A 13,522-nucleotide genomic window follows, 5' to 3' on the forward strand; every position below is an offset into this window, starting at 1 on the left:
TATATAGCTCTTTCTGATTTGGGAGTCCTCATTTTTGCCCTGTATGGTATTGCTAAGTGTGACAGTTCTCTTTTGCTTGTCTTTTGCTCGTACCTTTGGTTAGATTCATGCTGCCTAGTAGTATATAAGCCATGATTTATTGTATTTTACATAGTCGCCCAACATATTGTACTATACGTTAATTTTATTGGTTGCCTTCAGCCAAGATTCCAAGCCACAAAGTAAGCAACCTTGGTCTAATATTTTTCAAATTGGAAACCCATGCATCTTAAAGTTATAAAGTTTGAAAAACACTGGTCTAATATGTAGTGGGAATCCAATCCATGTACTACATGAGTCTTTTCGAATGTGTCACTCAAATAAGAAAAGTTTACTCAATGAACTATATTTTCTTTATTGTAAACAGTGCCATCTTTTTAAACCACACCTCCCCTTCAGCACAGCAGGCCTGTGCTGTACCCTTATTTTCCATATCAATGGAAGGGATGCTGTTTTATGAAGAGGAAAGTTTGTTGAAGTGGAAACGGGGTAAGTGGGGGCCACCCTGCAGTTTACAGTACTTCTGGAGTAATCCCCCGACCCTATTTTATAAATATAATGCAATAATTGCATATGTTGTAGTAGGGTGCAAATCAACCAGAACTTGTTTTTTCCTTCTTCCCCGAAGTTGCCTTCCCTGCTCTTTGAAGTTCGAGAGGGCTATTCCTTGGGATGATGTCGGGGCGCGCACCATCTTCCCAGCAGCTAAGGAAGGTTGTGAGTCGGCGCGCGGATCCTCCAGCCAGACAGCCCAAGGGCGGGAAAGAGTTAAACCTCTCGCCTCGACTGTAATTTGAGAATTCCTGGCAAGCTCTGCTTCTCCAATCTGCGCGCGGCAGCGGCGAGTCACAAAGGAGGCTGGACAAGCAGAACTTCAATCTAGAGGGTAGGGCTGCCTCGCAAGTGGGGCGACAAGACGATAAAAGGGCTTCCTCAGCTCCAAACCGGAGGATAGGTGAGCCAATAAACTCAGTCATGTTTTGCGGAAAATGGAAAAAGTCCCGCTTGGAAACTTGTCACCACCAGCAGCAGCTTTCTGCCCATCATGGAGGAACTGCCAAATCCTCGGGGCACCGCGCTTTCAAAAAATTGGGTAAGTGAAGTGCCTGGCGAGCCGGGTAGCCCCGGAGCAAGGAAAAGGCGTGCCGCGCCTTACAAGACCTTTCCTAGTTGTTTTAGTGGGTTCAGATGCAGCGCTGATTAAAGTTAGGGCTCAGCTCTGGCATCTTTTCATCTTTGCCGAAACTCAGTCCTGGAGTAAAGTATGTCAGTCTAGATAGAAGAGGACCTCTGAGCGGCTGTAGAGTGCATTTCCTCGTCATCCAAGTAACTCCAGAGTTCGAACGGACTAAAGGGTTGATACATTTATGGTGTAAAAGTGCGGACATAAAAATATTTTGTTTTTCTCTTGAAATGTTTACAGTTTTTTTAAAAACTTATACCATTTATCTAATTGAATAACTTATTCCTATACAAATCCTTATTTATTTAGCGTATGACATACTAATTTCCTTTTTTTTTTTTTTTTGAGACTCCAGGAAAATATGTGAATCAGAAGGAATTGACAGAACAACTGGATGACTTGATCTGTTTTTTTTTTTGTTTTGTTTTGTTTGGTTTTGAAACTTGAAATTAAAGAATTAAAGAATTAAATTGATCTTGAGTCAAAAGATAGAAAAACATATTTTAAGAACAATGAGCAATCTTTTCTCACTTAGCAGGGTGACAGGAGTGAAAAGAGAATAGTTATTTTGTATTATCAACTCAGTAAAATAATTCTTGACCTTCATTTTTTAATTTAACAATGAAGCTATGTAAAGGTGAGGCTAAATTAGTACATTAAAACTGTGATAATCCCCTTTAAACTATAAGATAATGAATCTGTTCATAACATATGCATTTAAACATACCTCTGATATTTATATAATTCTTAATATGCTCTGTTATTTCAGTTTTGTATCCATCCAATATGTTCTGAATATGATTAAGTTTTTATGCCTTTTTCTTTCTTGCACTGATCCTTCAAAAAATACTGTATATAGTAGAATAGACTGTTCCTGGAGAAGAGGTTTTACTTGCAGATTTATTATCTTTATTCAGGGAATCTTGAGATATTTATCTCAAATAGATTAGGCAGGGAAATATTTAAATTTCCTAAGAAAATACATAACCCTGCATCAGGTTATTTTTATTACAGGAAGGCGGGGTCATTTAAAACTAATTGCTGTCAAAGATCCACTCTGGAAACTAATTGCTGTTCCAGGAATTTAGCTTTAAAGTATGGAAAATAATTAATAGTGGAGTGTTCTTTTTTGTGGTGCATTATCTCAGCAACCATGTATATTCTAATTGTAATTGTGATACCTATAATTTATTTGGAACTAAATTATGTAATATCTACTAGGAAGTAATCAGAGTACATAGAACTCTGGCTGCAAATTTCCTTTCAGTAATTTGTAGTTGATGTAGGAGTTGTAATTTTCAGAAAATATTTGTGTATAAAATTAAATATTGTATCAAATACTAAGCAAAGAAAGTACAGCTTTATAATTTGCAGTGAAAAATGTTTTTTTTTTTGGTCTCCTAACAGCTGTCCTTATTAAAAGGGTACATTAACAATAAACATTGTAATTTCAAGTTAAGTAGATAACTTATAGAGACAAAGAACTACTTTCTATGGGCAGATATTTCATGCCAGACATTGTGGGAACTGATTAAACTAATCATTTATGAATTAATTATCCATTTAAAAGATTCTCAAGATGATGTGCCATAAGTTTGATAACTTCCAATATTCAGAATTATATTTTTTCTCAGAAATAGTGCTCTTGAGAATAATGGAGGTAGTAAAATGAATACAATAATGCCACAACTCTGTATTAGAATAATTTTTAAAATATTTATTTTAAAATTTCTCTTAGAATTAATATATTGGAGCGCAAAACTAATGAGGAGTGACATTTAATTAAAAGAAAGCTGTTTTAAGTCATTTTCTGCGAAGTATGAATGAAATGTATTTATTAAACAGTAAACAGGCTTTAAATATTGATTTGATGGTTCTTACATTAAAATCTTGCATCTTTTATTATAGCATTCCTCAACTTGATACCATGTAGGTGAATTGGGACAAGCGTTTCCAAAAAATTCCCAGGCAAAAGGTATACAGCATATACTGTACCAATGAAATTGCTATTTTAGCACTTGTAGAAGCAACAGGTTGGGAAAGAATGGAGCAATGCAATATGGTCCTATTTCCTACAAGGGGAAGAACTCTGCACTAACTGAAGCTTTTGTTTATCAAGTTTATATTCAGTTATTATATACACACAGGAATTACAATAATAAAATATCAAAATAAAATAAGCTCCTCTAAAATAAATACTAGATCATTTGCAAATGCCTGTAGTTTATATTCTTCTTTTTTAAATTTTCATCCCTGTTATCTCTTCATTTTGTCTTATATTTCTGCTTAACACCTCTAATGTCAACACAAATAGCAATGGGGATAGGGGACATCCTTGTTTTGTTCCTTTCATAATATTAACCTTCTCTGTCATATCTCCATTTATTATCACCTTTGTAGGTTGCTTACTATAAATTGCCTCAATCATATTTATAAATCTTCCCCCAAAGTCCATAGTCTGCAATTGTTTTATCATAAATTGCCAGTTCATATTATCAAAAGTCTTCCATGCGTCGAGAAACATCAATGCCATTTGCTTTTCTGGGTGTACTTCATAATATTCCAAAGTATTTAAGATTGTCCTCATATTGTCTCTAATCTGTCTCTTTGATAAGAAACCATTTTGATCTGTGTAAATAAATTCATTTAACAATCTCTACAATCCATTATTAATGCAAATATTTTATAATCCACATTTAACAAGGAAATCGGTCTATAATTTTTAACTTGTAAGTCTGTGTCTTCTTTCGGTAAAAGAATGCCTCTATCCAAGAGTTGGGTATTTTTGCATTTACTAAAAGTTAATTAAATACTTCCAACGTTGTATTGCTAATTCCGTCCTGTAATATTTTGGACAACTCTGCTGCAGGAGTGAAATGCTCCTGGTTCAGACCGGATTGCCCGATCCAGTAGCAATGGAAACGGGTGGTTTGGAGAACCGATAGCAAAAATCCCTGGCCCCCCCCATGCCCAGCTGAGCCGTGCGATCATCAGAGGCTTTTTTTCTTTTAAATGGCTCTGATGATCCAAGCTGAGTTGCATGATCGGCAGAGGCTTTTTAAAAAACCCACTGCCAATCAGGCAACTCAGTTTGGATCGTCAGAGCCATTTAAAAGAAAAAAAGTCTCTGCCCATCAGGCAACTCAGCTGGGATTGTCAGAGCCTTTTGAAAGCATTTTTTACAACCTCTTCGCCAAAGAGGTTGTAGAAAAAATGGTTTTAAAAGTAAAAAAAAAAAAAATTGTCCACACCCATCCAGTCACATTACACCCGCCCCCCCCCCTCAAGCCACAGAACCGATAGTAACAAATTTTAGATTTCACCATTGCTCTGCTGGCAAACCATCTGGACCTGGCATTTTACCATTCTTTTGTTTCTTAATCCCCTCTGTTAATTCCATCATCGTTATTCTTTCTTCCAAAGCCTTCTTGCATTTTTCTGGTATTTTAGGTAATTCAGGAAATTGAGTTCTAGTCCCACCTTATGCATGAAAGCTGGCTGGGCAACTCCAGTCATTCTTTGTCAGCCCAATCTACCTCACAGGATGGTTGTGGGGAAAATAAGTGGCACATTTTTTACCTTGCTTTATTTGTAACAAAGGTAGGATTTTAAAAATCTAATAAATAGCAATGATAATCAGAGGAATCCCAGAGTGAACTCTGGAATGGCAAACTTTGTGGAGAAGTTTTCTATTAAATGTATATGGAGATTCTCAGACATCCAGGCCATGGTTGTCCCAAAGGTACTTTTTTATGAGGCAACTGAACTTTCTGGTTTTTCTTTGAAGACGTTTTGCTTCTCTTTTTTTTTTATTGAAAAGTTTTACAAAAAAACAAAAATTTTCTTCCCTCCCCTATTCCCCCCACCCTTTCCCTCCCCTCATCCCACCCTCCCCCCCCAGACTTCCCAGAGCAAAATACAAGGTGTTTCATTTAACAATCATAAACTAGATTAACCTACTTATCCTCAGACTACTAACTCCTCCCCTGAAACCTTAACTCCACTATAGATAACATAATACTTCTAATACTTAACGTTCATTCATAAGCTATTTGATATTTTCTTGTCTGATACTTATTTTGAATATAATCAATCCATCTTCTCCATTCCGATACGTATCTTTCTTGTGTATAGTCCTTCAGGTACGCTGAGATTTTTGCCATTTCTGCTAAGTTCGTTACTTTCAATATCCACTCTTCAATAGTAGGCAAAGAGTCCTTCTTCCAATATTGCGCTACCAACAGCCTAGCTGCAGATATTAAGTTCAAAATCAATTTAGTCTCTGATACTGTACAGTCTGTAGTTATACCCAATAGGAACAATTGAGGAGTAAATTTCAACCTTCTTTTCAGAATATTCTGCATCACCCACCAAATTTTTATCCAAAATGCCTTGATTTTCTTACAGGTCCACCATATATGATAATAGGTTGCATCATTACATTCACATCTCCAACATTTAGCTTGCAAATTCGAGTACATACATGATAATTTTTTAGGATCTAAGTGCCATCTATAAAACATTTTATAAAAATTCTCTCTCAAATTTTGTGCTTGCGTAAATTTAACATTTCTGACCCAAATCTTTTCCCACGTTTCCATCATCACTGGTTCCTGAAAGTTTTGTGCCCATTTTATCATACAATCCTTAACCAATTCCGAATATTTCTAAATATTCTAATAAGTTTATAACTTATCTAACATTATATTTCATTTGCCTCCCTTTTATAAAGCCTGATTGATCATTATGAATTGTTTGTTGCATAACTGGCATTAATCTATTCGCTAATATTTTAGCAAAAATTTTATAATCCGTGTTCAAAAGTGAAATTGGCCTAAAATTTTCAGGTTTAGTACAATTTTGATCTTCCTTCGGGATCAGTGAAACAAAAGCTGTTCGCCAAGAGGGTGGGACTCCTCCCCCTAATTGAATTTTACAAAATAGAACTCTAAGCAGTTCTACCATTTCAAGCTGTAAATTCTTATAATAAACAGCTGTTAATCCATCTGTTCCCGGAGCTTTCCCTATTTTTAATTGCTTAATTGCATCAGTAATCTCATCAGAAGTTATTGGTTGATTCAACCCTTCCCTCTGTTCCAACGTTAATTCAGGAATATTACCTTCCTTTAAGTACCTATCTATATCTATACCTTGTATTGAGTCACTAGCATATAACTTTGTATAAAATTCTAAAAAAGTCTTTTTGATCAAATTCTGTTGGTAAACTTGCTTACCTCTAAATTCTATCTTACCAATGACTCGTGATTTCTGTTTTTTCCTCAACATGTAGGCCAACCACCTACCTGGTTTATTGGCATTACAAAATGTATTATGTTTAGCATATTGTAAGCTAGTTGCCACCTGATCAGCCATTAACATATTAAATTGCCCTAGTATATTTATTGTTTCTTTTACTTTCTTGTCTCCTGGATTAAATATAAGTAATTGTTCTTTCTTTTTTATTTCTTCCTCTATCTCTTTCCGCTTCTTTTGTTGTTTTAATCTATATTTATTATTCATATGTATTAACATACCCCTCATATAAGCCTTACTAGCATCCCAGACCATTTCCATAGGAGTACCCTTATTCATATTATTAACAAAAAATTCTTTCATTTGTTTTTTAAGCTCTTTCACATTTTCTTCATATCTAAATAAATTTTCATTTAACCTCCAAAACCTCCTTTCTCCCCTCTCCTGTTCAAATTCCACCCAAACCGGACTGTGATCAGTTAAAGTTCTTGGACATATCTTCGTCTTCTTCACCCTGGAAATAAAATCATTTGTGGTTGGTATAAAATCAATCCTGGAGAAGGATTGATGTCTATCAGAGAAAAAAGTAAAGTCTCTTTCCTCCACATTATGTTCTCTCCAAATATCTCTCAGTTCTATATCTTCCATCATATCAAAAAAAGGTTTAGGTAATTTTGCACGTGTTGAGATCTTTGATAAACTTTTTTTATCTTTCTGCATGTCTATTACTCCATTCCAGTCACCCATTAATATAAAAGATTTATAATCCCATTGTATTATTTTAGTATGTAAAAATTTATAAAACTTGTCTTGTTGCTGATTAGGGACATATATTCCAATAAGAAGCATTTTTCCAGTCTGTGTTGATAATTCAATTGCAATATATCTTCCTTGATCATCTGCCTCAATTAGTTTATTTGAGTTTAGTTTATTTGATTTGTATACCGCCCTACTCCCGAAGGACTGATAAATTAGCTGATAGTCCTTTCCTTACATATATGACTAGCCCATTTTTCTTCTCTGGTGCTGATGCCACAAAATGTGTACCTAATCTTGAATTTATCAAATATTTTTGGTCTAATAATCTAATATGTGTTTCTTGCAAGCAAATAACATCATTGTTAAATTGTTTCAAGTAGTGAAATACTTTTTTCTTTTTTGTGGTGAATTTAGGCCATTGACATTCCAAGATAGGAATTTAGTTGCCATCTTTAGCCTTTCGAAGCCGTATGAGCATCAGCTGAAGCTCCTCCTCCACCTTACTCTTCGGCCTAGCCCCCCCCCCACTGCTTCTGTTTTTTGAACTTCTTGAGATAAATCTTGAGATTGTTGCCTTTTTTATTGTTGTTCTTGAAGTTTATAAGTTGATCGGGTCAGTCGTTGTACTTTCGGCTCTCCCTTCTTAGGTGGTTCCAAAGTTGAGGGTAAACCCCCAAGATCCAAATCTATCCTTATCAATGATAATTCCTCCAGCTGCAACTTCAGCATAAGTTTGTATCTGTTTTCCATCTTTTTCTTGTTGTAACATCTCCATTTTCTTCCTTCCCCCCCTTGGTGAGGGTGGGTATCCAGCCTTTAAAACATTTACATAAAAGTCTTTTGCCTTCCAAACTGTGTTTAACCAGTATCTTTCTCCATTATAAGTCACTATTAGACGAATTGGAACGTCCCATCTGTATGCCACTTGTTGATTTCTCAGCTCATTTACCAAAAAGCCAAAGTCTTTTCTACTTCTCAGCATCTTTGGAGGAATCTCTTTCAAAACCACCACCTCTTGCCCAGCCACCTGAACTTTATTCTTGTAGGAAGCTTGTAAAATATCATTTCTGATCCTCCTGGTTGTGAAATAAATCACCACATCTCTTGGCAGCTGTCTTTGTTTTGCCAGCCAGGAATTAACCCTGTAAATTTTATCAATTTGGCTTGTCACATCTTCTGGTCTTTCTTTAATTATCTCTGCAATAGCATCAACACAAATATCTTTTAAATTTTCTTTGCTATTTTCTTTCAGGCCTCTCAATCTCAAAGCAGACTCCATGGACCTGTATTGTAACATTACCAATTCATCATCCACTTTCTCTGTTCTGGTCATAACATCTCCAATTTTGCTTTCCAAATTTAAATTTGCTTCATTAATTTCTTCAACTTTCCCATCAAGCTGGATAACAAGGTTTGACAATTCTGATACAGCATAAACAATATCATCTCTTATTTCATCGTGTTTCTCTGCTGCCACTTCCTTAATTGATCTTATATCCTCCTCAACTTTCTTTTATTTCCCTTCCACAAGTAATGTTGTTATTCATTGCTGTGGCTTGATTATTCATAGCTTCTTTCATTGCTGTTGCTTGATTATTCATGGCTTCTTTCATAAATTCTTTAAAATCATTAAGTGCTGCCTCCTGACTCTGACTCTGACTCTGTGAATCAGCCGGAAGTTGTGCTTTCTGTGTCACCACTGACACAACTGGAGAACCTCCCCCTCCTTTAACAACTCCTGGTTTCACTTGTTTAGAAGCCATTTTTTTTCTCCCCTTCTAAGGAGATCTTTTTTTTTTCAAAGCCACAAAGTCCCTTAAACAACTTTAAAATGTTTGTAATTTATAGTCTCTAATTTATCAGGCAGTATAGTTTTTTTTTTCTCCACAAGCTTTCATTTCCCAGCAGTTAATAAGCAGCTAATCCACTCTCCCAGTGCAAAGTTCTCAATAAGCACTTTCGTTTCTGGCTTTCACTTTCAAAACCATAACAAAGACCCCATCTTCAGCATCCAGCTCAATGAAATTCAGTTTGAAACAACATAACTTCGGAGTTAAGCTCTGTACTTTTAAAGCTTGTTCTCTTGTTTCCGCTCTGCCTGTGCTTGTAATCAGTCAAACTCACTTTTGAGAGCAGGATTGGATCGCGGCTTCTCGCTCTGCTTTCGCAGAGTCGTCCTGGCTTCGGAGCTTCTTGGCAGGCTGGCTGGGGAGCTCTCACCCTCCAAGGCTCTGGAAATATTCCAGAGGGCTTTTGGGGAGCTCTACTCTCGTCCACCAGTTCTCCTCTCCTTCTTTTCCCGAAGGGGAGGTTTTTCAGCCCCCAGACAGCTGGTTTGCGCTGTCAAAGCGGCTTTTACGAAGACACAGGGTTGGCGGTCTAAGAAGACCATCCACGAAGCCTGCGGTGCCGACCGGAAGTTCCAAGATGTTTTGCTTCTCATCCAAGAAGCTTCAGCTCTGAGCTGAAGAAGTTTCTTTGATGAGAAGTGAAATGTCTTCAAAGAAAAACCAGAAAATCCAGCTATCTCTTGAAAAAGCACCTTTGGGACAAGTTTTGTGTTATTCCAGGATGTCTCTTTAAAGTTGTAATAATAATAGGACCTGCAGATTTCAGATTTTGATTTGCTCTATAATGTAGTTATACTGAGATTTGAGACAGGTGCCACTCTCTTGAGTCTATTGATATAAACATATTTATACTAAATAATATATTAAGCCAAAAAGAAGGTTGGCAGTATGTGATTCTCTAGAACCCAATGTAGCAGGCTAGGGAACTAGGTCATCATGAAAATCATAATGAGATTTACTTATTTGATCAGAATACCTTATATAATTATGGAATTGTGTTTTACTAACCACTATTTAGCATGCTGAATGAACTCAGGCAGGGTCTTCATGTTACCATCTTGCTGTATTAAATGGATTAATTCTGGAGAAAATTGGATTTAAGGAATATATACATAATGGCATATATGCAGAAATGTGTTGAATGGAGCTTGCAAGAATCCTTTGTTAAATGTTGAGGATGATTGGAAATCTTGTTAAAAAAAATAGATTGATAAACTTTAATGTGTGACATAGATGGTGACAAACAAATGCAATGAGAAGCACTGAGGAGAGATCAGCTGACAGTGACCTAGTTGTGATAAGGCAAGCAGTGTAAGAATAAGTTGCATAAATTCAATTCCGCATAAGGGAGACTGGGAACTGGCTTTAGGAACAGAGGATGGTTTTTGCTTTTTTACCTGGTGAAATTGTATGTCTCTCAACAAATTGTTTCCAAATAGAGGAACAAGATGTCTGGTTTTATGAATTGGCAGCACCTTTCTGCATCCATCCCCCTAATCTCATCAACTTTAAATTGAGTGGACTTTCAATTCTCAGAATTCTCCAGCCAGCATGTGGAAATCCACGGCAAGGAAATTGGAATCTACCCATCTTAAAATTGCTAAGGTTGAGAAACAATACTCTAGTCACTAGGGTGGGATTGAGCAACATCTGAATCGGGCTATACATTTCCCACAGTCAGAGAACAACAACATGATTGTGAGCTAGGGACGGATGGAGAGTCTTCTCCAAATTGGTAAATAAATGGTCAGTTATAGAAAGCAAGAAGAAAAATTAGATGTAAGGGGAAGGGATGGAACATTGTTTATATTTGTAGAGGTGTTTTTGGATTACAGCTTCTTCAAGTTATCTGCAGTTCTTATTAACTCGACCTAAGTGATTCATTCTTGTCTCTTGGATGAACTTCTACTTCCATCTGACTTCTACTCTCATTAACCTTGTTGGCCTTCTGGTAAGGACTGATGAGAGTTGGGGTTTCAACAACATTTTTACATTTGTCACCCTTGTATTAGGGAATCTTTTATTCCTGCTACTTAATATGTCCTTTGTAAAGGGAAGGAGGGAAATATTAATTTATATCCAAACTACATCATCACACTGAAAAAACTCTAGGATGAAGCTTCCTGGTTTATAAGTATTCAGGGTTGTCTCCTTATATTGCAAGGGCTTTGTCAAGGCTAAAAGCAGTATGAATGCACAACTTATGTTCCCATTTAGTGATTTTCCTTTTTAAAAATTCTATATACTTCCATGCCATTGTCTTAAAGATAAAAGTAAAGTTTTTTCCATTGGAACCTTTTTTTAGAATTTCAAAAATCTAAACTTTATTATTTTTGTCATCTCAAGGTGACAAATATGTCTAATAGTCCTTCCTCCTCCTATTTCCTCCCCCCCACAAGAACAACCCTGTGAAGTGACTTCAGCTGAGAGAATGAGTAGCCCAAAATCATCCAACCAGTTTTCATGCCTAATGAAGGACTAGAACTTAGAGTCTTCTGGTTTCTAACTGGTGCCTATACCAAAGTGCTTGGTGACTTATAACAATGTTGTGCAATTTCTTGGCCTCTGTAAGGAAGTGGTTTGTCATTGCCTATTTCTGGGATGCTTACACATTCCCACTTTAACCTCCGTCTTACATCCAAAGATAAATCAGGGCTAAACTCTTATTGAATTTCCAGCCTAGTCAAGACTTGTCAAATGTAGCTCCTCATTTCACTGTTAGAAAGAACGACAAAGTTATAATCTGTAACTTAAAGTGTTCCTCTATACACATGCGCAAGATAATTTGTGTGCAGATTTCCTAATAGCATGAGTGCAAAATGTGAATCCTAGGGTTTTGCAAACCTACTTGCCAAATGTGTTCAAAAAAATTAGAGATATGGATAGTAGATTAGAAGAGGTTGAACGTGATAAGAGTGGATTAGGATGGGAGATGGACAAATCAGAATTTTATTTAAGATTTCAAAATGTTGAAGAAGCCAAATGTGTTCTTGTTGTGCCATCTCCTGATGTGCTGCACAAAATCTGGTGTGACCCTTGAACAAATGAAAGTTTTGCACCCTTCTCTTACATGACTTGAAATCATTAGAAAGATGGAATATGAAAGGATCATATTCGGTAATGTGCAGCAATTGTGACATGGAATGCACTCCCTACCTAAACTAGAGACAATAGATGAAATTGTGCATTTGCGTTCTGCACATTGCAATGCAAATAATGTGTTGCACATTGTATGTGCATTTTCAAGTACTCCTCTGTTCCACAAGTCTTCATATGAGATCATGTGAAGGTTTTCTCTTTAGTATTAAAAACAATTCTACAATGGCTAGATTTCAATGTTTGACTAAGAAATTTTAGTAGCCTAATTTGCAACTCAGCAAATAGAATCAGTGGCTTCTTAGTCTCTTGTCAGACTGCTAGATTTGTGAGAAGCTTGCTGAATATCGAAACATACAAAACTCAATCTTTCTAGTCCAGTGTTTCTCAAACTTAGATAAATTATCCAAGATTGAGCAATAATGGTTATTTTGTAGCTAAAGACACACAAATCCATTACTCAATCAAAACAGGAGCATTTAAATTGAGTTTACATATTTTACCTACATTGGGTAAAAAGGAGTTTCTGATAAAGGGTTTTGTGTTATAGAGGAAAAAGTTTGGAAAGCTTGTTATCCCTTTGTTTCCAAATATAACCAGGGAGATCACTCAAGAGAAGAAATAGATGCAAACCATTTTGAATGCAAAACATTTAATGCTGATCTGATCTTGTCAAACTGGAGGTAGAAGATCACTTAACCTGACACAGGACCATTAGAAGATCCGAACACTTTTGGTATGGTCAGAAGCCATTAAAACCAGGGGTGGGTTCTACTTACCTTTATTACTGGTTCGCAACGGGAGCACAGATCATCCATGATGACGTCGGGCGGGTGGGCAGAGCCTCCCGCTGCTTTTACTACCAGTTCGCAAGAATCAGATCGAACTGGGAGCAACCCACCACTGATTAAAACCCTTTCATAAAGGTCAGACCAGCATGTATTGCTCGGGATACAACTGGTTTGAAAGTGAAACTTTTTGCACACTGCTGCTCTGAGAAAGCCTATGAGCAGAATTTAAAGGCAGAGCACAGTGCTGGATAAACACGAAGAAACACAGAAACATTCTCATGTATCAGTAACAGAACAATTTTATGACTCTTTACATAAGTAAAGCCCTTTTGTGTAGGTACTAAATAGTACTGATAACTACAGGCAAAGACTAAATAAAAAGCTTTCAAGTCTTTTGTTTAAAGCAAGAAATCAAACTTTCCTAAAGAATATTTATTTACAAGGAGCAGTTGAGGTTTCTTATAGAAATTGATAGCCCAAGGATTAGACAATAAGATTCTACTTGAAAACATTTTCTTTCACTAAAATAGTGCTTGTTTGACAGAGAAAAA

At 36.3% G+C, this 13,522-nt stretch overlaps 1 protein-coding gene across 2 annotated transcripts in view; it reads left to right on the forward strand.

Moving 5' to 3' along the window:
* Positions 1–888: 888 nt before the first annotated feature.
* The window catches only part of PLCD3 (phospholipase C delta 3), a 79,727-nt gene continuing 67,093 nt past the window's right edge, over positions 889–13,522 (forward strand). For both annotated transcript variants that reach the window (XM_034416013.3, XM_034416014.3), the window contains exon 1: positions 889–1,132. In XM_034416013.3, the coding sequence (XP_034271904.1) occupies positions 1,015–1,132 (118 nt within the window). In that variant the 5' untranslated portion in view covers positions 889–1,014. The remainder of the gene's footprint in view (positions 1,133–13,522) is intronic.

The sequence above is a fragment of the Pantherophis guttatus genome, chromosome 4 (assembly GCF_059756535.1).
Source record: "Pantherophis guttatus breed Tessera chromosome 4, ASM5975653v1, whole genome shotgun sequence".
Taxonomy (NCBI): Eukaryota; Metazoa; Chordata; class Lepidosauria; order Squamata; family Colubridae; genus Pantherophis; species Pantherophis guttatus.